Raw genomic sequence first — 25,985 nt, forward strand, 5'->3', positions numbered from 1 at the left:
AAATCACTGTGGACCATGACTGTGGCCATGAAATTGAAAGAGACTTGCTTCTTGGCAAGAAAGCTATGACAAAACCTAGACAGCATATTAAAAAGCAGAGACATCACTTTGCTGACAAAGGACCGCATAGTCAAAGCTGTGATTTTTTTCAGTAGTTAGTCATGTAAGGATGTGAGAGTTGGTCCATAAAGAAGTCTGAGTGCCAAAGAATTGATGCTTTCAAATTGTGCTGCTAGAGAAGACTCTTGATAGTCCCTTGGACAGTGAGGTCGAACCAGTGAATCCTAAAGGAAATCAACCCTGAATATTCATTGAAAGGACTGTAGCTGAAGTTCTAATACTTTGATCACCTGATGCAAAGGACCATCTCTTTGGAAAAGATACTGATGCTGGGAAAGATTGGTGGCAAAAGGAGAAGGGGGCAACAGAGGATGAGATGGTTGGATGGCATCACTGAATTGATGGACATGAATTTTGAGCAAACTGCAGGAAATAGTGAAGGAGAGAGGAGCCTGGCATGCTGATGCCCACCGGGTCACAGGTTTGGACATGACTCAGTGATTGAACACCAACAAACTCTTTGTTGGAGGAATACTGAAGAACACCTTGAGAGTTATTTCTAGCTGGTACTGAGTTCTAATCAATCGTCAACAAAAACTGTCTACTAATTTTCCAGGTGGCTCCCCTGACAATAAATGACCCAAAGACCATCTAATAAGTTATGCCAAACCATCTACTTGCTAAACTTGCCAAGCAAAGATCAGGTGACATTCAGGTGCCAAGCGCTGGCCTAGGAATTACCACACAGATAAGGCTGACAAACAACCCGGTGAGTGCTGTCACAGGCAAGGTCCTCGTGACCAGGGCAGGCTGCAAGACTCCTCCATATTCCCAGTCCCCTCAGCTTCACCCTCGGTTAGTGCACACTGATACGGCTGAGTCAAGTAATTACCCAATAACTCACTTTAGGAGGTTCCAATCACCTCCAAACAGATTGGGGCAGTTAACAGAGTGGAATCCTCTAGTAAGGCTTGTCATTTGTCTGTGAGTTTTGTCATTTTGGCTGAAAAAAGCAGAGAAAACCCATTATGTATCAGCAGCCCTTCACACTGGAACAGGTGTACTTTGGGACACTGCTCACCCTCAAAATGCATTCTTTGGAAGTGAGCAATCCTTCCTGAAACACTTCAAAGTAAGCTTATTAAGAAAAATAATGTTAGGCCTACAGAAAAGTTGCAAAAACAGTAAAGAAAATCCCTACATACCCTTCATCCAGCTTCCCTTGATGTTAACATCTTAATGATAGTGTAATCGGAGTGCAACTATCAAAGCACAACGTTTCTGTCAGTCCAGGATTATTAACTAATCACAGTTCAGTTCAGTGGCTCAGTCGTGTCCGACTCTTTGCGACCCCATGAACTGCAGCACACCAGGCCTCCCCGGTAAACTCCTGGAGTTTACCCAAGCTCATGTCCTTTGAGTCAGTGATGCTATCCAACCATCTCATCCTCTGTCATCCCCTTCTCCTCCTGCCTTCAATCTTTCCCAACATCAGGGTCTTTGCAAACGAGTCAGCTCTTTGCATCAGGTGGCCAAAATACTGGAGTTTCAGCTTCAACATCAGTCCTTCCAATGAACACCCAGGACTGATTTCCTTTGGGATGGACTGGTTGGATCTCCTTGCAGTCCAAGGGACTCTCAAGAGTCTTCTCCAACAGAACAGTTCTATTCTAATTTTGCCAGTTTTCCTTCTAATGTCCATTTTCTGGTTCATGACCTAATTCAGGATCCTACTTTGAATTCAGTTGTCACATTTCCTAAATCCCCAGCAATCTGTGACAGGGCCTTGGTACTTCCTCATCTTTCATGACCTTAGGTTCTGAAGAGCACTCACCTGCTATTTTGTAGAACACTCCCTGCTGGGGCCTGAAAGCTTTCTCATTATCAGACTGAGGCTGTACGTTCCTGAAAGGAATCTCCAGGACACCAGTGCTGTGTCCTTCCCAGCACAGCTTCTCAGGATGCACAGGGTCCTGACGTGTCCTTCCTGGAGATGCTCCCTTTCACCACCTGGCTAAGGGGGTGCCTGTCAGGTTCCCACACTGTGAACTTACTGTCTTTCCTTGTGTTATTGGTAGGTGGATGCTTTGGGAGGACACTCTGAGACTATACAGATACTCTGTTTCTCATCAGGCGTTTGCCCATCACCTTTACTATCCATTGGTGGTTCTTCCTTGTAACAATGATAACCGAAATGTCTGCTTAATCAAAAGAGAGCTTTTTATAATCTTTAAGGACCCAAAGACCCAAAACTACTGAGTTGAAAGATAGTATCCTCCCCATCAAATGTGCCTTTCTCACAGCCGTATGGCTTAGAGATCTGGTTTAGGCATGGCACTCAAGGCTTCATCCCCATCCACTACCCATGCAGGGGTCTGGGCTCTCATCCTCACTGGCCCATATAGGCCTTCAAAATTCTCCATACTATAAGGAAAGAAGTTATTGCTAAGCAGTGAGAATTGCCATGGGAAATGAAACAAATTTCTTTATCTCTGTTCTAGGTTGGGTGTTTAGTTTGTCTTTAAATTGCTACTTCCCTGGTGGCTTGGAGGGTAAAGCGCCTGCCCGCAATGCGGGAGACCCGGGTTCAATTCCCAGCTCAAGAAGATCCCCTGGAGAAGGAAATGGCAACCCACTCCAGTACCCTTGCCTGGAAAATCCCACGAACGGAGGAGCCTGGGAGGCGACAGTCCGTGGGGTCGCGAAGAGTCGGACATGACTGAGTGACTTCACTTTCACTAAATTGCTACATCCCTGGAGCATTCTTTCACTGGCCAGTCTCATGAGAACCTTTAGACACAGCAGATCCAGGATCGCTGGGGAAAACAGGACATACACAGGCAGCCCCCCTGAACCTGTGAGATTTTCTCATTTCTTTGAATTTCTTTGAATTTTCTTTGAAATTATCTTTGAAATTTCTTTGAATCCCAGACAGTGGCATGCTGGTAAATGTTTATCAATTGTCTCTCCAGAAAGAGAAAAAATAAAAGTCTGGATATTAAGCATTTGTCAATTTTCTGGAATGAGTACTTCCTTCATGGTTGATTTCAAGCTACCAATAATGACACTGCTGAACACAGAATTGGGAAGAAATGGGCTGCAGCATAGCATTAAATATTAGCATCTGTAATATTAAATATCTGTATGTATTTCTACCATACAGACACAACAGATGTAAATAACCTCAAGCACATAGATAAGAATAAAGTATGGTAAGATAATTGGGAAGTGATATTCCTGAGTATATATTTATTACCTTTGATTTCAATATCATTTATTAGCTACAGATATTTATATAAAATTTTAATGATGGCTGTTATTTAACAAATAGCTCATAAACTTCCTGAAACTTTAACGCTTGGTTCTCACAGGCCGGTACAAGCCAGCTCCAGTACACTGCCCCACACAGTGGCTATCCTGAGCCCCATAGTTCTGGAACACCCCAACGGAGCCCCTGAGGCGCAGGCTGACGCCCCTCTCCAGGCCCGCTAGGAGCCCTGGTGAGGGCCAGGTGCCCGCAGGCGACGGCCCTGCTCCAGCAGCGGCATCTGCGCTTCTTGGCCAGGCCCCTGTGGTGCCTACGAGGGCTCCAAAGCTTCTGGCTGCTGCCAGGGCTGCTTGAGGTCTGCCTTCAGTGCTCATGGCGTACCGAGTTCTCCCTAAGCCTGGGACCTGTTTGCCATTCTCCCAGGAGATCACTTGGCCCTTAACAGTTCTTTTTTTTTTTTTTTCTTTAACAGTTCTTAAAAGAATTACAGGGATGTTTCAGAAGCACCCCAGAACAGTGGAAAGAGAATAGGAGGGAAGGGAACTAGTGAAGGAAGAAGCAAAGCCACGTGGATCCAGTAGAGATTATCCACCGAGTACAATGCTACATGCTTTCATAGATGTTCTTGTAATCCTGGCACACCCACCCAGGGACACTGCAACCCTATTTTTACCAGGAGATCACATGACTTCCCAGGGTTCCCCAGGTAATGAGAAGCAGAGTAAGCACACGTCCCAGCTCTGCTCACCCCTATAGTTTCAGCATGTGGGGTAGCATACATGGTTCTTTCTGTTGTTTGTGGGATGGAGGCATGACTGCTAACTCCAAAGCTCGCGCTCTTACCTCTACCAGGGAAACGACGCTAGTAAAGTGTTAACTGGTGGTGTGTCAGTGAAGCCACGGAAGACACGGTGATGGGTGAAAGTCTGACTCTGGAGTGAGACAGGGTGAGTCCCTGCTGCCTCTGCCTTTACTAACTCTCTGACCTTAGGAATGTCACCAAGCTTCCCACTCTATGCCAATAGAATGGGGATAATAAAACTGACCTTGCCATGTGGTGGCCAGAAACAGAACAACTGTGATGTATGAGAAAGCACTTTGCAGGTTGAAGGGTACCCAGAAAGAAAGCGTCCCATATGCCACTGTCCGTGACACCGCCATGCCATTCCACTGGCCTAGGAAGAGGACATTTAACAGCACAGATGCACAGGAAGAGCAGGAGGTAAATAAAAAATGGCCTTAGACACAGCAGAAGTATAGGATTCTCATCTATTTCAACTTTAAGTTTAGAGCTTAATTGGCTGTTCTGTTTGGAATGCCTCACAGACAAAAGAATTTCAGCAACTCTTGTCTTCCTGCCTTTCATGTGATATATGAGGGAGCAGATAGGTTAGAAGAAAACCCCACTGCTTTTGCAGGGTGGTATTGATCCTGGGCACTAATTGATAATGCAGAGAGCAGCATCAGCCTCTCTTCAAGCCTGCATCAGGCAGGCTGCCTGGGATTCACAGGAGCCCAGAATTCCAGAGGAAGACAGCCAAGCACATGGGGGCAGGGCCTGCTTCCATCACACAGGGAAGGTCCAGGAGCACGAGACCAAGAACATCCCAGACAGACAACTCGCTGTGCCCGCCTCAGCGCCCCCGCCGCCCAGGGGACCTTAACAGGACTGAAGATGCTAATGTCCTTTGGCAGTCAATGTCAGCTCCTCTGTAAAGAAGGGGCGTGCGGGTGAGTGGATGTGCTTGTGTGTGTTAAAATACATGCACCCAGATTCGCACATGTGTATTCAACACAGTAGCTGAATCGCCTGAAGCAGGTAGGGAAGGTAGGGGAGTGGAAGCAAGAGATAAGGGCAAAGGTAAGAAACACACACAGACATGAAACCAGAGAGGGCCTTGCAAAGACCAATGATGAAAATGTGTCATAAACTGTGTGATTAATCAACCTCTGCTTTTGATATCCAAAGGGAAAGTTGCTCTATAGTGTCTGACTTTTTGTGACCCCATGGACTATACATCCATGGGATTCTCCAGGCAAAAATACTGGAGTGGGTAGCCTTTCCCTTCTCCAGGGGATCTTCCCAACCCAGATATCAAACCCAGGTCCCCCGCATTGCAGGCAGATTCTTTACCAGCTGAGCTATCAGAGAAGCCCAAGAATATTGGAATGGATAGCCTATCCCTTCTCCAGTGGATCTTCCTGACCCAGGAGTCAAACCAGGGTGTCTTGCATTACAGGCAGATTCCTCACCAGCTGAGCTACCAAGGAAGACAAAAAGAGGAAGGAGCATGCCCTCTCAGCACTCAGAGTGGAAGACCCGATGGAGAAGTCAGGCTCTGCCCCTGATGTGGACAAGTCATATTCATTCATTTCTCCATTCCTTTAACAGATAGCCAGGCTTCACACAGAATGTGCGAGGGGGAGGGGAGGGCTACACTGGAGGGCAGGGCACTCCCAGTTACAAGACAGATGGGTCCACGGAGGATGATAACCCTGGCATGAGCTCTATGGACCACAAGAGACTGTGGCTATGGAGGAGGGCTAGAGAAAAGTTCCCAGGGAAAGTGACATTTCATCTGACTTCTGAACATGAGGTAGGATTTAGCTAGGCTAAGAGAGGAGGCAGTGCATTCTGACAATGCAGACTGCACACACAGCAGCCTAGCAGAGAGAGTGTGGGCACTTGAGGGGCTGAAAGAATTTTAACGGAGAGGAGGCTGGAGAGTAAAAGTGGAATCGGCAAGGGGCAAGGCAGGAAGTGTAAGCTCTGTGAGGCTGAGGGAGTGAGGCTTGCTCTCTGAACTTTGGTGCTCAGAGCCCGGCAGGAGACACAGCAGAAAGCAGAACACAGAGCAATCAGTGCTGTCATGTCAGTCTGAACACAGAGAAGGACGTCCTCACACCTGCCTTAGGATGAGGGGGAGTAGAGAGGACACGAAAGTGAGACTGCAGACAGGGATTATTACCTGAGCTGAACCTAAAAGGAGTTTGGGATTTTACTTACATAAAAGGAACAGGAATAGGAAAGGACATTTCAAGCATGAGCAAAACCCTTCTCTACCAGTGTCTAAGTTGATGAATAAAGACAGCATAAACCCAAACCAATCATGACTATCAGAGGGCCTTGGTAAAACTACTCAGGTTTAGTCAATGGGCTCAAAAGGCTTTGCTTTCGTTTTGTTTTCAAGCTGATTCTGCAGGTTTTCTGCCTTCATGATGCAGATACACCCAACACAATCCCCTCTTCAGAATCAGGAGTCATCTTTACCCACTTAGTGATCGCTACGCAGGGTACAACATGACGACTCTCCAGTCTGTCACAGAAATGAAACATAAAAATGAAACACCTGATTTAAGTGGGGCAGTGGGGGGGAGGGCAGCCAACTCCTCCCAGGTCTGGCACAAGATTGAATTTTATGAGTTACTTGGCAGCTGGCAAAGCACAGAATGAAGCCAGTTTGAAACCATCTTTCAAAGTAACCTAACTTGACAACTAAACTTGCTCAGGCGAGGGGAAGGAAAGGAGTTAATACGGGACTTAAGGCAGGAGTCAGGCCTTTCCTCATTCACCTGAGCCTGTCCCTCTCCTGTGTTAAAGTGCAACTCAAGCGAGCTGAGTGAGGGAACGTAACAGGATCATTAGGAAACATCAAGGGGCTTCCACGGCGGTCCGTCTGCCTGCCAACGTCGGAAACATGGGTGTGATCCCTGGTCTGGGAAGATGCCACATGCCACGGGACAGCTAAGCTCATGTGCCACAGCTGCTGAGACTGCGCACCCTAGAGCCTGCGCTCTGCAAAAGAGGAGCTGCTGCAATGATGCGTGCGCGCATTCGTAAGAGTAGAACACGCTCGCCACAACTACAGAAAGCCTGCATGCAATGAAGACCCGGCACAGTCACACTCACACACACACACAAATATATATATATATATATATCCAGACCTAAGCTTAGGCAGACAAACCTTCCTGAATCATAAGCCACCCAGGGTTACAGTGAAGAAGGCAGTGATAGGAACACATAGCTTCCTCATGCCAGGCCCACTGTGCTGGGCTGTGGTTACACAAATAATGACAACCTACTGAAGACAAGCATTCTTTCCCATTCCTCAAACACACAAGGTCCCCCAGAAAGGCAGCTCGGCAGCCTGCGCTGTATCACCCAATTTGCACACGTGGCCCTGCCCCTTGGCAGTGGTTCAGGAGGTAGGTATCGCCCATGTTTGAGCTGGAGAGACAGGCCAGTCCATGGTGCCAAGAAAAAGTCAGTTTAAAAATAGATGGCTATGTTGTTATCAACACAGAGGATCCAAGCAACCAGAAGAAAAATCCAGGCATTTACCCTAGGAGTCTTTCTCATTTTTTTCTTCCAAATTTCCAACTTTGAGAAGTTGGTGCCTGAAGAAACCAAAAGCACATCTGATGGTTTGGATTTTCAAAGTCAGATCTTCAGACAGGTCATGTCCCCACTACCACATAAAAATGAGCTGATGAGCACAAATGAATGTGTTTGAAGACTTTGCCATTTTACGGTTTATTAAATGCCGTATTGGAAGAGGAGATGGTTTATAGACTGGAAAGGGCTCTTCAATTAAGAAGCTAAAGAACTGACGATGAGCCCAACTGTTCTTCCATTTCTGGTGAATAGTGAAGATTAAAAAAAATTAGGTCATATTAGAGCAGTGGTTCTTACAGTGTAGTCCTTGGGCCAGCAGTATCCATATCATCTGGGCATTTGTTAGAAAAATAAATAATCAGGTCTTGAAGCAGGAGGTGGATGCCTCCCACCCCCACCAAGTGAGCAATTGGAGTCCATTCCCTGCAGACACCAACTCCAAAATATCAACAGCAGGACAATCAAGGCAGGGGAGGGCAGACAGGTTTCAATCCCTGGGTCAGGAATATCCCTTGGAGAAGGAAATGGCAACCCACTCCAGTATTCTTGCCTGGGAAATTCCGTGGACAGAGGAGACTAGTGGCCTGGAGGACTACAGTCCATGGGGTCAAAAAGTGTTGGACACAACTGAACAACTAAACAACAACAACAGGACAACAACAATCAAGAGATGAGGCTGGGCCCTGCCCAGATAAGAGACCTCATATTTCTCATTCTCAAAGTCAAGGAGACCTTCCCAACTAGAAAGTTCCTTGGAGGTCAAAAAGAGCAGTATGCTAAGCTACCAATAGGCCTCTTCGCTGGAATCCATCTCGGCTGAAAGAGGCATGCATGCGCACGCGCACACACATACACACACACAAGAGGACCCTGAGACAAACCAAATAAGGACTCAGAATCAGGCAAATCAAAATGACTGACCAAAGGAAACCTGGAAGAAATGTCCCATGTAAGTGATTTTAAACACCACAAGGGAGTGACTCTCTCCATGGGTCTGCCTGCATCTATCCGCATGGACTATACTCCTTCCTCCTAATAAACACTTTACTTGTTTCACTACTTTCTGTCTTTGTGGGAATTCTTTTCTGCAAAGCCAAAGGACAAGGGCCTTGTCACTGGCCACTGGCCTAGTGGCTAGGATTCAGTATTCTCACTGCCATGGACCAACCTCACCCTCTGGCTGAGAACCAAAACTTGCTTCAAGCTGCTGCAGGCTGGGGCGACCCGAGATCAGCCCCATCCTCCAAACCTAATGATCAGAGCCCTGTTTTCACAGCTCCTCCAGGTCACTGGGATATACACTCATGTCTAAGACCTTTTGCACTAAGGCTGTGGTCGTCCACCCTGGCTGCCCATTAGCATCACCCCATGAGCATGTTATTGCGATGCTCTGGCCAACGCCAGTCAATCAAACCACAACAACTAGGAGTGGCACCTAGGCACAACTACTTTTAAAGCTTCTCCTGTCATGTAACGGTAGCCAGAGTTGAGAGCTTCCATGTCCTGGAATAAGAGAGATTTACATTAGGTACTTTGGGACTTCTGACTTTTGGTTTAACTCTAATAATGGTTACTGAATGGATCTTCTTTGTGGAAGAAAACGTTTTTGAGAAGAGGAAGGAGAGATTCCTATCCTCATGAGCCGGAGAAGTTAGATGTGAAGCTCACACACTATGCCAACATTGTACCTAACCCAATGGTAGCAATACTATTTGCCCTCTCACCAGCAAACACAGCTGCTCATCCTGGGAAAGAGGTGGGTGAGTCCCGTGTTCAGAAGCCATTACCAAACCAACATACTCAGAGGCCCTGGCGAGTGACACTACATCTCCCACACACCTCAAGTCCAGCTGCCACAAGCCCCCAAGGGGGCCCGGGGCCTCCCACTCACTCTCTGCCTCTGAGGTCCCAAGCACTTGGGGTGTGTGAGGGAGCAGCCTCTTCTCACCAGTGCCTGGTGTTAACCAATGTACAAACTGAGGACAACCTGTCAGGATAGGATTCTAGGGGCCCACTTCCCTGGGACAGGCAGGGCCTAGCACTGCTGCTTAGCAACTGGTTTGTGAACTGGGGCCATCCCTTTACCAAATCAGGAAATTGACAGAACACATGATAAGTGTATGCTCAAACTGGGGTACACTAGCATAAGCCCAAGTAGCTAGAATTTTTCCCTATGAAAAGGGACCTGAGCACTACTATATGAGAAACATTGGAAACTTTTTCAACAGGAAGAAGCCATATTCTTTGGGAAATTTCTGGAGATATAGTGGGCCAATGGTTATATTTTTTTTACATTGTGAGAGTAAGAGCAAACATTCCCTAAATTTTTTTTTAAAGATCAAATAGCAAAGACTGGAATCAGTTCAACAGCTGGCTAGAGAACATGCTGATGAAAACAACACCATCATGATAACGTTCTCACAGAGTGAATTGTAGGTACCCAAGCTTTGGGGCATTATACTCACTCTCCCCACAAAAAAGACAGGATAGAAAAATACACGAGGGAAAAGACCACACTTTTCTATACTTAGTGTCTATAATTATGCAGACTTTGGAGTCTGACAACCTGGGTTTGAATTTTCAGCCTTCTATTTATTTGCTGTGTGGCCTTGAACTTTTAAGTCTGTGAATTTCAGGTTTTCATTTGTAAAATGAGAGTGATAATCTTTAGCAGTGATCAATGTGTGAAAAAAGAAGGCTTGGACTGCATTTAGCAAGTGTTTACAGAACAGGAAATAAAGTAGCAATGGTGATCATTATTTAATTATTCACTTTTGAATAGTGAAATTGAAGCTTTCCTTCTCTTGAGAAGGTTTCCTTGACAAAAATGTTTACACACACGCACACATCTGTGTAGTTCCAGTTCCGAGGATGTGCCTAGATTTTAGTCTTTGTATATGTTGTCACTTTTTCTTTATATATTTATAAGTATTTTCTTAGGAAAAAAAGACATGTCTTTGTGTGCCAAATGCGTGGCACATACCTAGTACGTCATATGTACAAATGAATGAATGAATGAAGCTAGCTACATATCTCATTTACCTAGAAATGAGACAAGAGAAAACAACCAGGATGGTAAAAGTGGAAAAGACAAGACAGAAGAGAGACATACTAGGAAATTGATAATAATGGTTGACTATTGGATATGAGCAGGAAAAAATATTGTTTTGCAGTTTTCTAATATAGTCAATCATCTAGAAAGCCCTTCTCAGTGAATTTGAAGGGAGGAGAGGATGGTCACACAAATACTTAGGGAAGATTTACTGGTTGTTTGGGTCTACCTAGTGGTCTGAAAGCAGCCCTTCTAGGGACAGATACTCCTGGACATTATTCAAGGATGAAGTAAGGTTTGCAAACAAATTTGAGTCAAACCAAGAATGTTTATCTCCATCTTCAAGTCTCAAGAATTCTAGTCCCACGTTTAATCACTGCTTCCCAGTCTTTACTGTTACCACCACTCCATCTTCCTCGTTGTCTTCTGCGGACTCTGCCCTTTGGAAGCCCTCTACTTACTCCCACCAAGGCTTTCCTTTTGGGCTCAAGCTTGCCTAGTCTCTGAATGATGTCAACCAGTATACACTGGCTTCACTGCCACGGCCATCTCCCTAGCACCATCTTACTCCTCAGCCTACCTCTAGAGTCTAGGCCTGAGCAGTCTGTTCATCCAGAAAGAGTCTTAACCATCTCACCACTGTGGGAGGTAAATGAAGAGGGAAAACCAAAGAAAATCAGCCCAGAAAGCAGGTAAGTGAGTTTTCTCACTTGTAGGCATAGAAAAATTTCCTCATTTCCATCCCTACAAGTCAGGGTTTTAATAAATGAACAATTCATCTAAAAAGTCTGCAATATGTCCATACCCACACCCTAAGAAAGCCTATCCAAAAAGAAATATGGTGACAAAATGCTACACGCTTAGCTCTAGTCCCCAAGCCGTCTTTAACAGATGGGAAGTTAGTCACTGGAAAAATAAGCCCGCTGAGCAAGCTACTGACTTTTATCTTTAGACTTCAACTGCTATTCATCAGCATCAATATTTTAGAACTTAATCAACTGAGCGCTAGTCTGAGTTCAAGACGTCTACATCATCATGAAGACTCACCGCGTCCTGACAGCTGAGGACCTCCAATATGCTGTTGAGTAATTCGACACAGTACTTCTTCTCCTGGACCTGGTGTTGCATATCATCCTTCTGCTCCAGTAGCTCCTTCAGTTCCTTGGTGATGACAGGAAGCAGAATGTCCCGGCATTCTGGAACGAAGGCAGTTCAGAGGCATGTGAGCGCCCTTGTTTGTTTTAATTGCTTTTCTTTCTTTTCTAGATAATGTTTCATTACATAAACAATTCATGAATACATCCTTCCTGTAAAAATGTAAATGCTAGAAATTAGGTTACTATTTTCTTAGAAAATTATTCACAATTCTGGCCTTCTCCCAACTCCCACTCTCAAGAGACAACCAACCAGTTATTGTATTCTATACACATGTATGTGTATATACATATAAAAATGTATGTGTGTATATGTGAGTGTATACTGGTATAAAATATGTAGCATCTTTTTGATTTGGCTTTTTATTTAAGTAAAACATATCACACTATGATGATAATCCTTCAAGGTCATTTTTTTATGTTTTATCAGTATAAAAAGCATAGCATCATTTTTGTTTTATTTCCTTTTTATAAAAGAGGACTATACTGTATGTATTGTTCTGTAATTTGATATTGTTTTAGTCACCAACAGTTTTTGGAGCTCTTTCTATATTATTATATATAGGGATCAACATTAAGTTTTTGCAGCTGTTTTACAGTATGGATATATTTGTTTAGTATGGATATATTTGTTCATTTGTTATACCCTTATGGACAGACATTTTCACTAGCATAAATAGTAAAAACAACAACAACAACAACAACAACTACCTCCCACTTCCTTATGCACCATGGCTTTCATTTTAAATAAATTAAAACCTTTGCAAAGAAGGGTAACTCTCTTGGCACTGCTGTCTCAGGAAATATCTGGAAGGTTCTGAAATCCTACACAGCTTTCTTTCTATATTTCTCTTAAAACCAGCAAACCTTGAGGGAACTGAAAAATTCAAAAAATTCCAAGTCATCCCCACCTAGATGCTTCTAGCACTGAAATGTGAATCACAAGCACCGGTTTTATTTTAATTCAATACAGCAAATAAAGAGTTGAACATCTCTGATGTGGAAGGCACTGTATTTCTGGATGTACAGGGATAATATATGGTTCTCACCCATTAGATACTTAAAACCTGACATAAGGAGTCAGCAACAATACAAACAGCAAAGGCAGAAGGCAGAATAAGGTAAAGGCAGGACGAAGAAGACACCATCTCTTGTTCTGTTGGCCCCAGATCCACACCTTCTTCTGGCATAGCATCCTAGTCTCACCCTGGGAGCCAATCTGCAATGGAATATGATCTGAGAGACATTGTCACAAGGCTCCCTGCCTTCCTCTGGACAAGGGTCACGCTCAGTTCAGTTCAGTTCAGTCGCTCAGTCATGTCTGACTCTTTGTGACCCCATGGTCTACAGCACATCAGGCCTCCCTGTCCATCACCAACTCTCGGAATACGCTCAAAGTCACGTCCATCGAGTTGGTGATGACACCCAACCATCTCATCCTCTGTCATTCCCTTCTCTTCCCACCTTCAATCTTTCCTAGTATCAGGGTCTTTTCCAATGAGTCAGTTCTTTGCATCAGGTGGCCAAAGAATTGTAGTTTCAGCTTTAACATCAGTCCTTCCAATGAATATTCAGGACTGATTTCCTTTAGGATTGACTGATTGGATCTCCTTGCAGTTCAAGGGACTCTCAAGAGTCTTCCCCAACACCACAGTTCAAAAGCATCAATTCTTTGGTGCTCGGCTTTCTTTATAGTCCAACTCTTACATCCATCCATGACCACTGGAAAAACCATAGCCTTGACTAGATGGACCTTTGTCGGCAAAGTAATGTCTCTGCTTTTTAATATACTGTCTAGGTTGGTCATAGCTTTTCTTCCAAGGAGCACGGGACCCTATTTAGGATATCCCCTTGATTTGAACATCGAGGAAATTTTAAAAACAGTAATTGCCGACACTGCTAACATACAGAGTGCCTACAATGTGCCAGGTGTATTTTAAGAGTCTTGCACAAACTACCTCCATTAATGTTCCCAAAGCCTACAGGAGGCAGATAGACACTGTCATTTCTCCCCGTGTGCTGATGAGGAAACAGAGGGATGTGCCCCTGCCTGCACGGAGAGTAGGTGGTGCCTGCCGCCTGGCCGCAGAGCCTGCGCTCTCAGCCCCAGGACAGAGGCCGGTACCCCTCCGGGGCTCACCCGTCTGCAGGGAGGCGCCCCAGGAGGCTGCCCCCGCCAGCCGCTGCCTCCTCTCCCACGGCCACTCTGAAGCCTGGCTCCCCAGCGTTTCCTCTTATTCTTGGGCTACTCCTTATTATCGAAACGCACTAATTTTTACCTAAATTTACTAGAATAGGTTTATGTTGCTCACAGCCAAAGATTTCAACTGGCAGAGTTATCAAATGCCAGGAGGGCTTCAGAAGAGAGAAATAATCTATGGCTAGAAGGTGCATAGAAGCTTCATAGGCTCTGACAGAATCACATCGCCTCTCTCAGAGCACCAGACTCAGTTTGTAATTAAGTTCTAACCAGTGTAATTATCCATTCATCCATTCATCCAACCAAAGTGAAAGCTTCGTGACAGCCAAATTAAATCTCCAGTGTCCAACACAGTATCTGGATCATAGTAGCTATTCAGTAAATCTTGGTGGAATGAATGAAAGAGGTGTCTTTTGAGATGGTCACTGATGAGTAAATAATATTGCCTTTGGTAGAGTGGAGATTTAGAGAACAGAGAGTGATTTAGACTACATGGACCAAGATATGGTACTACATACAATGGAATATTACTCAAACATATAAAAGAAGAAAACAGTGCCATTTGTAGCAACATGGATGCAACTAGAGATTGTCATACTAACTGAAGTAAGTCAGACAGAGAAAGGCAAATACCACATGACATCATTTACAAGTGGAATCTAAAATATGGCACAAATGAACACATCCACAAAACAGAGACGTAGAGGACAGACTTGTGGTTCTGTCACAGATGTGTTGAATAGACTATTATATGTAGGACAGACAAACAGCAAAGTTCTACTACAAAGCACAAGGAGCTATACTTGTGATGACCCACAATAGAAAGGAATATTAAGGAGAATGTGTGTATAACTGAGTCACTGTGCTGTGCAGCAGAGGCTGGCACGACACTGTGAATCAGCTACACTTCAGTAAAAACTGTAAAATAAATAATAGAGTCCACGGACCTGGGTAAGTAGAATAGTCTCTTGGAAGTGGAATAATAGGAGATAATACTGAAAAGGAGAATTCTTAAATTCAATGGTAGGCATAGAGTTATAGTGTGTGTTAGTCACTCAGTTGTGTCCGACTTTAGCGATCCCATAGACTATGGCCCGCCAGGCTCCTCTGTCATGGGCTTTCCCAGGCAAGAATACTGGAGTGGGTAGCCATTCCCTTCTCCAGGGGATCTTCCGGACCCAGGGATGAAGCCCAGTACTCCTGCATTACAGGCCAATTCTTTACCATCTGAGCCACCAGGGAAGCCCTAGAATAATAGAAGATAATATTGAAAAAGAAAATTCTTAAATTCAGTGGTAGGCATAAGGTTATAGTTCTATTGAAAAAGAAAATTATAGGCAACAAAATTTTGATTCAGCTTTGTTCAGTACTATAGATGTAATCAAAGGTTACAAGTTAATGGTACTTTATTTGGACTTAAGAAATGGTTGACCTAAGGACTTTTGAGAATACAAGATGTTGAGTTAGCCATTATCCTTTGTTTAGAGAGATAAGAAAAAAGACTGCATAACATCTACATACTAATTACCATAAAATTTAAGTTAAATCTTTGCTTATTCCATATCTTGTCACCATAAAGTTGAAATTTTGTCCAAGTCTCTTTATTAAAATGGCTAAAGAAATTTCCTGCAACATTTATTTAACAATTTTTTTTAAAAGTTACCTTCTAAAAGACGTTAACTTGTAACTTTGAAACTTTTTTGTTTGTTGCAGGAAATTGTATTTGTAAGAATGCTTGATATATTGGGACTTTGCTGGTGGTCCAGTAGTTAAGAATCTGCACTACCAAAGCACTGGTACAGGTTTCTTGCCTGGTTAAGGAACTAAGATTCCATATGTCATGAGGCACAGCCAATAAGTACATACATAAAGGACCACAGAAATGGTGTATCATTGATCCAAGATGTCATTTACCTAGTGTTTGAATGCAGACCAAAACCTAATTGGCATTATAAGCAACAAGAATCAAAGAGTAACCTTTAATCACTATCAATACCCAGAGAAATCGTCTTTAAAATAGAAATCTTCTTTAAAAATAAAAGAACCATGCTATAGGTAAAACTGAGTTCATTTGAAGTTGCAAACTCTTTGTCTTTGGGAGATGGGCCTCACCAACTTCATGAAAATTAACTTCCTTCACTGATGATGTCATAATTAAACCCCACCAGAAGAAATGTTCTTTCTTTTATTAAATGAGGTAAGGATTATAAAGTCTTCCTTTTTGAAAAGTTAATTTTGCTTGTAAAATCAAAAGAGATTGCAATAAAGGAAATCTAAAACAACAAAAATCTTGTTCTTCCACACTTCTCTGGGCAAAGGGAGTCATAACAATATTTTTTTTAAGATGACTCATGTCACTGTGGGCTTCCCAGGTGGCACTAGTGGTAAAGAACCTACCTGCCCATGCAGGAGAAATAAGAGGTGAAGGTTTGATCCCTGGATCAGGAAGATCCCCTGGATGAAGGCATGGCAACCCACTCCAGTACTCCTGCCTGGAGGGTCCAACGGACAGAGGAGCCTGGAAGGCTACAGTCCATGGTGTCACAAAAAGTCAGACACGACTGAAGCAACTTAGAACACACACATTCCACTGTGTGCAGAACAGCTGGAGGCAAAAAAGGCCAAAGAGCAGAGACCAGCAGAGAATACGCTACTGCAGTAGTCCAAGTGATGGCAAATGAGAATAAAACTGCCTGATCCTATCTCTCTGCTTTCCTACCCTCTGACACAACATTCTTATTTTCTGTTGAAACTAAAGATTTGGTAAGAGTTTAAAGAAAGATCTGAAGAAGGAAATGTATGGTCTTGAGTTTAAAGCATAAAAAAACCATGTTTTAAAGCCTAAAACAACAGACTTTTGTGAATCAAGATTCAAAATCATTTAAAACCTCCACATCTGTAAATGGGAATTCCCAGGTGGCTCAGCGGTAAGGAATCCACCTGCCAATGCAGGAGACATAGTTTTGATCTCTGGGTTGGGAAGATCCCTTGGAGGAGGAATAGGCAACCCACTCCAGTATTCTTGCCTAAAAATTCTATAGGCAGAGGAACCTGGTGGGCTACAGTTCATGGGGTCGCAAAGAGTCAGACACGACTGAGTGACTAACACACACACACACAGGATCTACAGAAAGGAGCTTTGTAAAGGTAGACAAAATTGAGACAACTAAGTAACTCATTCCTTCCCTTCACTTAGTCAGTCTGCCATGTATTGAAGGTTCCCTAAGTGCCAGCCTCTATTCTTGGGTGGGAGAGAATGCCCATCAGAGCAACAGAGATAAGAGGCAGACTCAAGCAGACAAGAAAAAGCTGATGCCTTGACTTTCTTGGAATGGCAACAGTCACTGGCCATAAAACAGAGCAGCAAAGTAGTAAAGGTCAGATTTTTCCTTTGAAATTCATTCTGGGAATTCCCTGGTGGTCCAGTGTCTAGGATTCTGCACTCCCAATGCAGGGGGTCCTGGTTCGATCCCTAGTCAGGGAACTAGATACCACATGCCACAGCTAAAGGTCTCGTGTGCCACCAAGACCCAGCACCACCAAATAAATAAAAAGAATATTTTTTAAAGTTCATTCTGCTGGTACTCTAGTTGAGATACTTCAGCCAGATCTCCTTACAAAGATATGAGTGTAAGGGAAAGGGCCAGTTGAAAGATTTTAGGTATTAATGAAGACCTCCTTGAGAAGTACGAGGCTTTACACTCTACTTAAAATGGAGCTAAATTAGTAGCTTCTCATGAAAAAATATAACAGTGAGTTTTCCATCCCCAGAAATATTTTAAAAGTATGTAGCTTAGCTGCTCCTGAGAACTCCCCTAGTGGCTCAGATGGTAAAGAATCTGCCTGCAATGCAGGAGGCCCAGGTTCAATCCCTGGGTTGGGAAGATCCCTTGGAGAATGGAATGGCTACCCACTCCAGTATTCTTGCCTGGAGAATCCCATGGACAGTGGCCTGCCAGGCTCCTCTGTCCATGGGATTGCAAAGAGTCAGGCATGACTGAGCAACTAACACACACATAGCTGCTTCTGAGAAGGAATGATGAAGAGCTATTCAAAGTATCAGATGCAAGGTTAACAGAATGACTGTTAAGGCCTCATCCAAAACTCTATGATTCATAAAACAGAGTTTGAAAGGAAGGGGTGGGAAGAAAGATATCTTTGCTAGGTGGAAAGACGGTGGATGTTTGCCTTGTTTACAAACCACTGGAGCTGTGGGCACTCCAGACCAGGCCGCAGCAGAATCCGTGGTTTCCAATCTGAAAGTCACCTACTTTACCGGCTATCTAACCCAGCAACCCCACAAGGTGAGGCCTTGGTTCTGAGAGTCAGCAAGACTTTAGCTGAGGAAGCCACTAAGAGTGTGACCTGCTTTTCAGAAAGCACTTTGTCTTCTCGTTAACCATGATTTCTCAGAAATGTCTGGCTCCTCTGTTTTGAGATGAAATAATTTTTCTCATTTGTAATTGCAGCTGTGAAATCATATTAGTCTGTAAAGCCTCAGGAAGCAGCATTTCTAAATTGTGACTTGATTGTAAAGCAAACAAACAGAAATGATTTAAAAGATAAATATTGCAGAGCCTTAAATCAATGTTTATATGAAGGGGCAATGAGGATCAGGGACCTGCAAACCCAGCCTGGGAAACTGAGTCCAAACAAGGCTGGAGGTCTGCCATCAGGTGATGACAAGTTCAAATGGTAATTCAGACCAGGCACTTAGGAACCCGCAGAGCTACTCAACTCTGTATTGCCACAGAAAGGAGTTTTCTTTTGTCAAAGTGACTTGCAGAGACAAAAATGCAGTGTTTCTGGGCTCTGAATTCTTCCTTTTCAGAGAAAGTTTTATCCTTTGGCAGAAGGTGCCACTGCCTGAATTCATAAGTCTCTTGAAGTGTGATATGTTTTTGCAATAATTTCACAACTCAGGGACACTTCAAATAAGATGGTCTTTTTCATCGCCTCCTTCTTCCCGCTATCAGCTCCATGGAAATATCAAAATGGATCCTTTGTCCACTTTGGAAAACCACCTTGTGGTGCATCAGGTCACAGATATACCTGTGATCACAGCCACAGCTGCAGCCCCAGAGGAAAATGCTCCTAAGAACAACATCTGAACTCGCTATCTTCCCCCACGAGCCCGCTTCTTCTCCTGTGCTCACTATGAACAAACACACCCCCAGGCACACAGTCAACCAAGCAGACTTGATTTCTTCTTCTATCCCCAACATCTTCTCCATTGAGAAGTCAAATCCATCTAACCCCCAGACCAACTTTCTGTATCCTCTATTCCAAGTCTCCCAAACTGACCCCCTCTTCCAATCTCAGCAGCAGGGATTTCTCAAAACTCAAACCTGACCATGGGACTCCCCTCCATAGGAGCTTCAGGAGAGCCTCTCCAAGGGCCCTCGGCTTTGGCAGAGCTAAAGGCCCTCAATGGGCAGGCATCACTCGCCCCTCCAGCCTCCACCTCCCACGCCACTCCACCTGCGTCTGTTTTCACACATTGTTTTCTTTGCCCAGAATGTACTTATCCCATCCATCTTCCCCTGACTAACTCCTCCTTGCCTCTGAGGGTTTAACTTAGCTGCCAAATCCCCTATGTCAACATTTCTGACACCCCAAGTCTAACTTGGGTAACCCTGTTCTCTGCTCCAGTAGCACCCGCGCTAGACTTGGATCTTCCCATTTCTCATGCTATGTGACCATGTCTATGTAACAGGACAAACAATGAGATTCTTATTAATATCCCAGAAATGAAGCTGAAGCCCAAAGCTGAGGACAGAATAAACCCCACATTCTAAATTCAAATTGTCTCCAGTAGTTGTGGTACACCATCATCTCTCACGTACAGGTGCAGTCAAAACCACTATGGATGGTGACTGCAGCCATGAAATCAAAAAGATGCTTGCTCCTTAAAAGGAAAGCTATGGCAAACCTAGACAGTGTGTTAAAAAACAGAGACAATGCTTTGCCAACACAGGACTATATAGGCAAAGCTATGATTTTCCACTAGTCATGTACGGATGAGAGAGTTGGTCCATAAAGAAGGCTGAGCACTGAAGAATTGATGCTTTTGAGCTGTGGTGCTGGGGAAGACTAGAGAGTCCCTTGGACTGCAAGGAGATCACATCAGTCAATCCTAAAGGAAATCAACCCTGAAAATTCATTGGAAGGATGGTTGCTGAAGCTGAATCTCTAATACTTTGGACACCTGGTATGAAAGGCTAACTCATTGGAAAAGACCCTCATGCTGGGAAAGATTGAAGGCAAAATGAGAAGGAGAAGGCAGAGGATGAGATCGTTAGACAGCCTTACTGACTCAATGGACGTGAATTTGAGCAAACTCCGGGAGATGACGGACAGAGGAGCCTGGCTTGCTACATCCCACAAGGTCACCAGGAGTCAGACACGACTTACCAACTGAACAACAACATTATCCCTCGTGGTCTTTTCAGAGGTACCAGTTCAGTACCAGTCTTCCCTGGTGGCTCAGTCGGTAAAGAATCCACCTGCAGTGGGGGAGACTGGGTTCGATCCCTGGGTCAGGAAGATCCCCTGGAGGAGGACATGGCAACCCACTGCAGTATTCTTGCCTGGAGAATCCCATGGACAGAGGAGCCTGGCGGGCTGCAGTCCGTGGGGTGGCACAAAGTCGGATATGACTGAGTGACTGAGCACATTTCTGTACCAGTCCTATACTGACCTGTGTACACCTCATCTCAGAACTCAGGGAGGGTCTACAGAGGCCTTTGGATAAAAAGCAATGCCCATAAAAAGAAGGCATGACCTCTCCTCTCTGAAGCTAAGGTAGAGGGACCAAGAGCCAGAAAAATCACACATGAACATATGAAGATGAGACTGGCACCTTACAGCCCTACTAGGGACATGTTTGCTGATCTTCCAGCCCAGGTACATCCTGCTTCCACCAGCAGACTTGAGAACATTCAGGAGGCCCTCTCTCTGTGGAGAAAGGTTAAACACACGAGGTATCTATATCTGGGCCTCAATCCCATCCTCAGTGTAGTTACCCCATTTCTAAGTCTGCCTGTGGCAGCCTTCACTTGGAATTTCATTCCACTCAGAGCCAGCCCCTTACTTTGTCACCTGTGTAGGCTAACGGACTCTTCAATCCTGTTTGATTTTTCACAGGCTTTAAGGTGAAATTCGTCCTGCTTCGGTCAAGTTCCTACTGACTGAGAGGCAGATTCAGTTCAGCTCACCCCTCCTGGGGGACCGTGAGGAGCTTGAGGTGGTCAAGGCTTGCCCTGCTCTCGTCCCCTCCCACCAGCCTTTGAGCAAGCAGGGAAGACCCCTAGTTGAAACCCAGCATTTACCCAATTTGCAAAGCTGAGCGGTGCCAGCCCAGCTCCGCTCAGCTGTTTCCCTTCTGCTTGGTGTGGGCAGCATTTGCAGGTGTCAGAGGCCACTTGGTTCCATCAGCTGGACATGCAGGAGAACGACCACACACAGCTCTAGCCTGACAGCAGACGGTTCTCACAGCCTCCCTCCTCTAGCCGCTGCGTCATGAAGAAAAGTAATTCCACCCACTGGGAAATCAATAACCACCCACCAACTTCATATTGCAGATCAGATTACAAGGCTTTTACAACTCTACCAGGCTTGTCCCCCAACACAGTCTTCAGCAGCCCCTCGTGATTCACTCTCCTCACCTTCCCAGAAGCAGGCCTAATTACAACATCAGAGTCACCCCTCACTCTCCTCCAGTCTCCCTCCACCACAACTCCCATCTCTGCTCTATGAACCCTGAGTCAGGCCAAAATCTCTCTCCAGTTCAACACACACAGCCGATTTAGAGAGGTCGGAATTTAGCAACTGTTAACATTCTTGCTGGGTATCTTAGAGGGGTGAAAATATAACTAGGCAGTAAATCCTAAAGAAAAAACATACCTTCAGAACTTTATTCTAGGTATTCACCTGAAGTCCAAACCAAGCTATTGCTTTTGCCATATTATCCTTTATATTTAACATAAAACATGAAAATCTACTAAACCTATATGTGAGTCCCCTGTAACAAGGTAGTGTTTGTCATTCAGAAACATAGTGAGGGCAGGAAGGGTAGGTTGATGTGTAATGGCTGGAATTTTCAAGATGATGTATGTTTATGTCCAAAAAGTGTCACACTGGTTATAAATATAATTTGTAATCTCTATATGAATATATTTCTATCCGTAAACATGTACAGAGATGATTACTGTAACAGGCACTGTTCTCATGGATATTATGTTCTAATGGAACATCAGAAACTATTTAAGAAGATAAGAACTGTCTTAGTTTGGACTCTCCAGAAGCAAACTCGGAGATGAGGTTTGGGTGACGGTGACGCACTTATCGGGAGATGTTTCAGAAGACCCTGGAAGGGAAGTAGGGAAGCGGGACCAGCCAGGGAAGGAGCCAGGAAGGCCGCAAGTGTCACAGAGGGACCTCTGGGGGCAGCGTGGGCCACAGGGTGAAGTAGCTGCAGTATTTAGACATCGGCCTGGGCAGTCCCAGGCACTCTGGCTGTTCTCAGTTTCCAGGCAAAGGAGGCCTGCAGCCAGAGGGCAGCTGGGGAAGGCAGGGCTGGCTATTGGGAGGGAGAGGCCTCCATCACGGCTGCAGGAGATGCGGACAGAGCCCTAAGCACTGATGCTAGAGCAAACAGTACCAACAGCCACCAGCAAGCCAACCAACTGAGTACCTGAGAAAGAGTCTTAGGGTGCAGGAAAGACTATTCCACGTGGAGCAGTTAAGAAAGGTTCTGAAATGGAGAACCTAAGCTGATACCTGAGGGTGAGAAGGGAACAGCCTGCAGACATCTCAGGGAAGACCGTTCCCAGCAGAGGAAACGGTATGTGAAATTCCTGGGGTAGAAATCTGCTTAATATGTTGGAGTAATCACTGGAAATACGTGTGGCCAGATTATGGGAAATGGAAGGCATAATATCAAGCTTTGGCTGGGGCCACGTGTCATCAGGCCCTATGGTCCATGTAAGCAGTTTGATTACTAGGTGGAGATAAACATACTTCTTTTTGTATTTTCAGGCTTCTCCAGTGGCTCAGCAGTAGAGAATCCACCTGCAATGCAGGAGATGCAGGAGATGTGGGTTTGATCTCTGGGTCAGGAAGATCCCCTGAGGAGGGTACAGAAACCCGCTCCAGTATTCCTGCTGGAAAAATCCCATGGACAGAGGAGCCTGGCAGGCTATGGTCCATGGGGTCACAAAGAGTCGGACACAACTGAAGTGACTGAGCATGCATTTTCAATAGAGGATAGGGGCAGGTCTAGAGAGGAGGATGAACACCAAGGAGGCATTTCCTAGAGGTGAAGAAGTACAGTGTTTATTAAGCCCTTACTGTCCACCAGGCATCCTGTCTATGAAGAGGTATTTTACCTATTTCATGGATGAGGAAACTAAAACTCAGAGAGGTTCAGCAACTTGCCTAATATTGCACAGCTAGTGAGTGGCAAAGCTGGGATTTAAACCTAGAAAATGTGATCTCAGAGCCCATTTTCACATCTACTAAACTACCCTCGTTCATTACAATAACAATTAAAGGGGAAAGAAGATGAAAACTTGACTCATTTGTAGTTGGAGAGACCAAGGAAAACGGACAGACTTAGGTTACAACTCCGAGGCAGGATCAAACTTGCAGATGGGTTAGATGTGTAAGCATATGCATTGTGAACATTTGAGTGAGAGACTAATACACTTATTTTAGGGTTTATCAAATTAGGATCTAATCCTGGAGCCCATTTCATTGCCTCAACTAGCAAGTAATGAAAGACTAAGACTCCCATCAACATTTCTCTGATTGTGAGATCTCTGTGGCTGCAGAAGACGCCCATCATCACACCTTCTGGAAGCTATTAGTGCATAATCCGTGTGTCCTGGCAGGTGACCTCTTTGCGCTTTCCAAGATCATCTACACTGCCACTGCGACCAGCCTCCTCCCAACCAATATCCTCATTAAACCACAATCTAGCTCCATAGAAAGTGCTTTTAGGACAATAAAAGAGCAGATATGGCCAGTTGAGTAGCAACCTAAAATTTGATTTGCTCCCTAATGTTTATAATGATTACCTTCATGATGCCACACCAGATGAGTGTAGAAGACTGTCTCACCCACCTCCTAACCCCAGCTAATGGAAGGAGAAGCAAATGAAATGCTTGGGATTGAACCAAGTGGCCTCTACACTGGACAGTCCAGGCAGTCTTTAAAGGAGGATTCTCATCACAGCAATGTGCTCCATTTCAAATTCATGCAAGAGAAGAAATGGGTCATGGTAGCTTTTTAACTGGAAGAGCTGGGTCTTACATCCTTTGCCCTCATTTTACTCCAATTCAGTGACATCTGAAATTCAAATCCATTTATAAGCACTTAGGGAACCTGTTACAACAGTCAGTGCCACACAGAGCCCTCCAGAGCTTGTCCTCCTTGACCCACCGCCTCTCTCCTGCACCATGCTACACAGAGTCTTCAATCCCTTCACTCCAGCCCCGGCTCCCCTGGAGACACACAATTCCCTGTCTCCATGAGTTTCAATCTTTACTTAACTAGAACTCTTTCACCTTTCAGTTTTTCTGAGTTAATCTGTGGTCACATACTCAAATAGAGTTTTCTCAGCAGTAGGAGTCATATTTTAATAAGGGGTAGAAACCATTTGTCTAGAAATCCAATGAGAATGAAAGGGAGCAGGAGAGTGAAGTACCAGGGATGAGAGCTAGGTTACATATGTTGAACTCCTACTGGGTTCAGGGTACCATATTAGAAAGTTACTTAATCCTTACCAAATCCTCTTCTGTATATGGCATTGTCTAAATTTTACAGATGAGAAAATAGGATCTCTAAGTAGCCTGCTCACAGTAGGATCAGTTAGCTAGTGTGACCCCAAGAGAGGCAAGATTTCAAGGCAGACCATCACGTGACTCCAAGGCCAGCACTGTTTCAACTTCACTCACAGACTCACGAGTGCAAATAACTGTTTCCAAATTCTGGACTCCGCAGACTGGAGGCAGACACCCTTTTAATTTGTTAGCTCCCTTAAGCTCGACTTAAACAGAAAGCCCAAGACCCTGGCTAGTTGGTTTGTTTAATGGCTCATTGTTTTGTATGTTTTAGTGAAAGTTACAGTATCTAAGACTAAAGGGACTAACACAAACAAATCCTAATCCTAGAATCATAGATTTAAATAAAAATGAATATCTATCAACTCGGTGATTTAGTCTTCAGCTTAGTCACATACTTCTTTCATATTTTAAAATTCAACCAATCATTTATTCCACTCCAATTGGTTGAGCTTACCCATCTCACTGCAGTTGGCTAGCAGACAGCAATCACAGCCTTCAAACCTCATTCATATTCCCCAGAAAACAGTGAGAGCCTGTGGTGAGTTATCTAATCTTGGTCAAGCCATGTCTCCTGCAGCTCAGAGCACAATGCCTGTCACACGGTAGGATCCTAGTAAGTGTTAGAAGAATGAATGAGTGTTTGCAGATGTCAGAGAGAGAGAGCCCTGTCTGCCTATACCAAGGGCAATTCACAGAAGCAGAAACCTACTTAGCGTTGGGTTATTTCAATATTCATTATCCTGTGCTGTCCTTGAAGAACGCAGATGGCAGTAGCTGAGGGCTGGAGGAAAGGGGATCGGGAGAACAACATGTGTGTTTCTTCACCTTCGCCACGTTACTTGAGCAGCCACTCCTGTAGCATCTTCCCATCTTTGACTTCACCTGATCTCAAAGGCAGGGATGGGGAAATGGGCAGAACTCTGGACTGAAGGTTCAGAGACCTAGGTCTGAATCCCCAACTTACTACTGCCAGGCTGTGTGATGTCAAATATATCATTCTACCTT

At 44.6% G+C, this 25,985-nt stretch overlaps 1 protein-coding gene across 2 annotated transcripts in view; it reads right to left on the bottom strand.

The window, feature by feature from the left end:
* Positions 1-25,985, bottom strand: part of DOCK2 (dedicator of cytokinesis 2) — a 456,669-nt gene that overhangs the window by 274,072 nt on the left and 156,612 nt on the right. For both annotated transcript variants that reach the window (XM_070476853.1, XM_070476854.1), the window contains exon 26: positions 11,827-11,975. In XM_070476853.1, the coding sequence (XP_070332954.1) occupies positions 11,827-11,975 (149 nt within the window). The remainder of the gene's footprint in view (positions 1-11,826; positions 11,976-25,985) is intronic.

The sequence above is a fragment of the Odocoileus virginianus genome, chromosome 14 (assembly GCF_023699985.2).
Source record: "Odocoileus virginianus isolate 20LAN1187 ecotype Illinois chromosome 14, Ovbor_1.2, whole genome shotgun sequence".
Classification (NCBI taxonomy): Eukaryota; Metazoa; Chordata; class Mammalia; order Artiodactyla; family Cervidae; genus Odocoileus; species Odocoileus virginianus.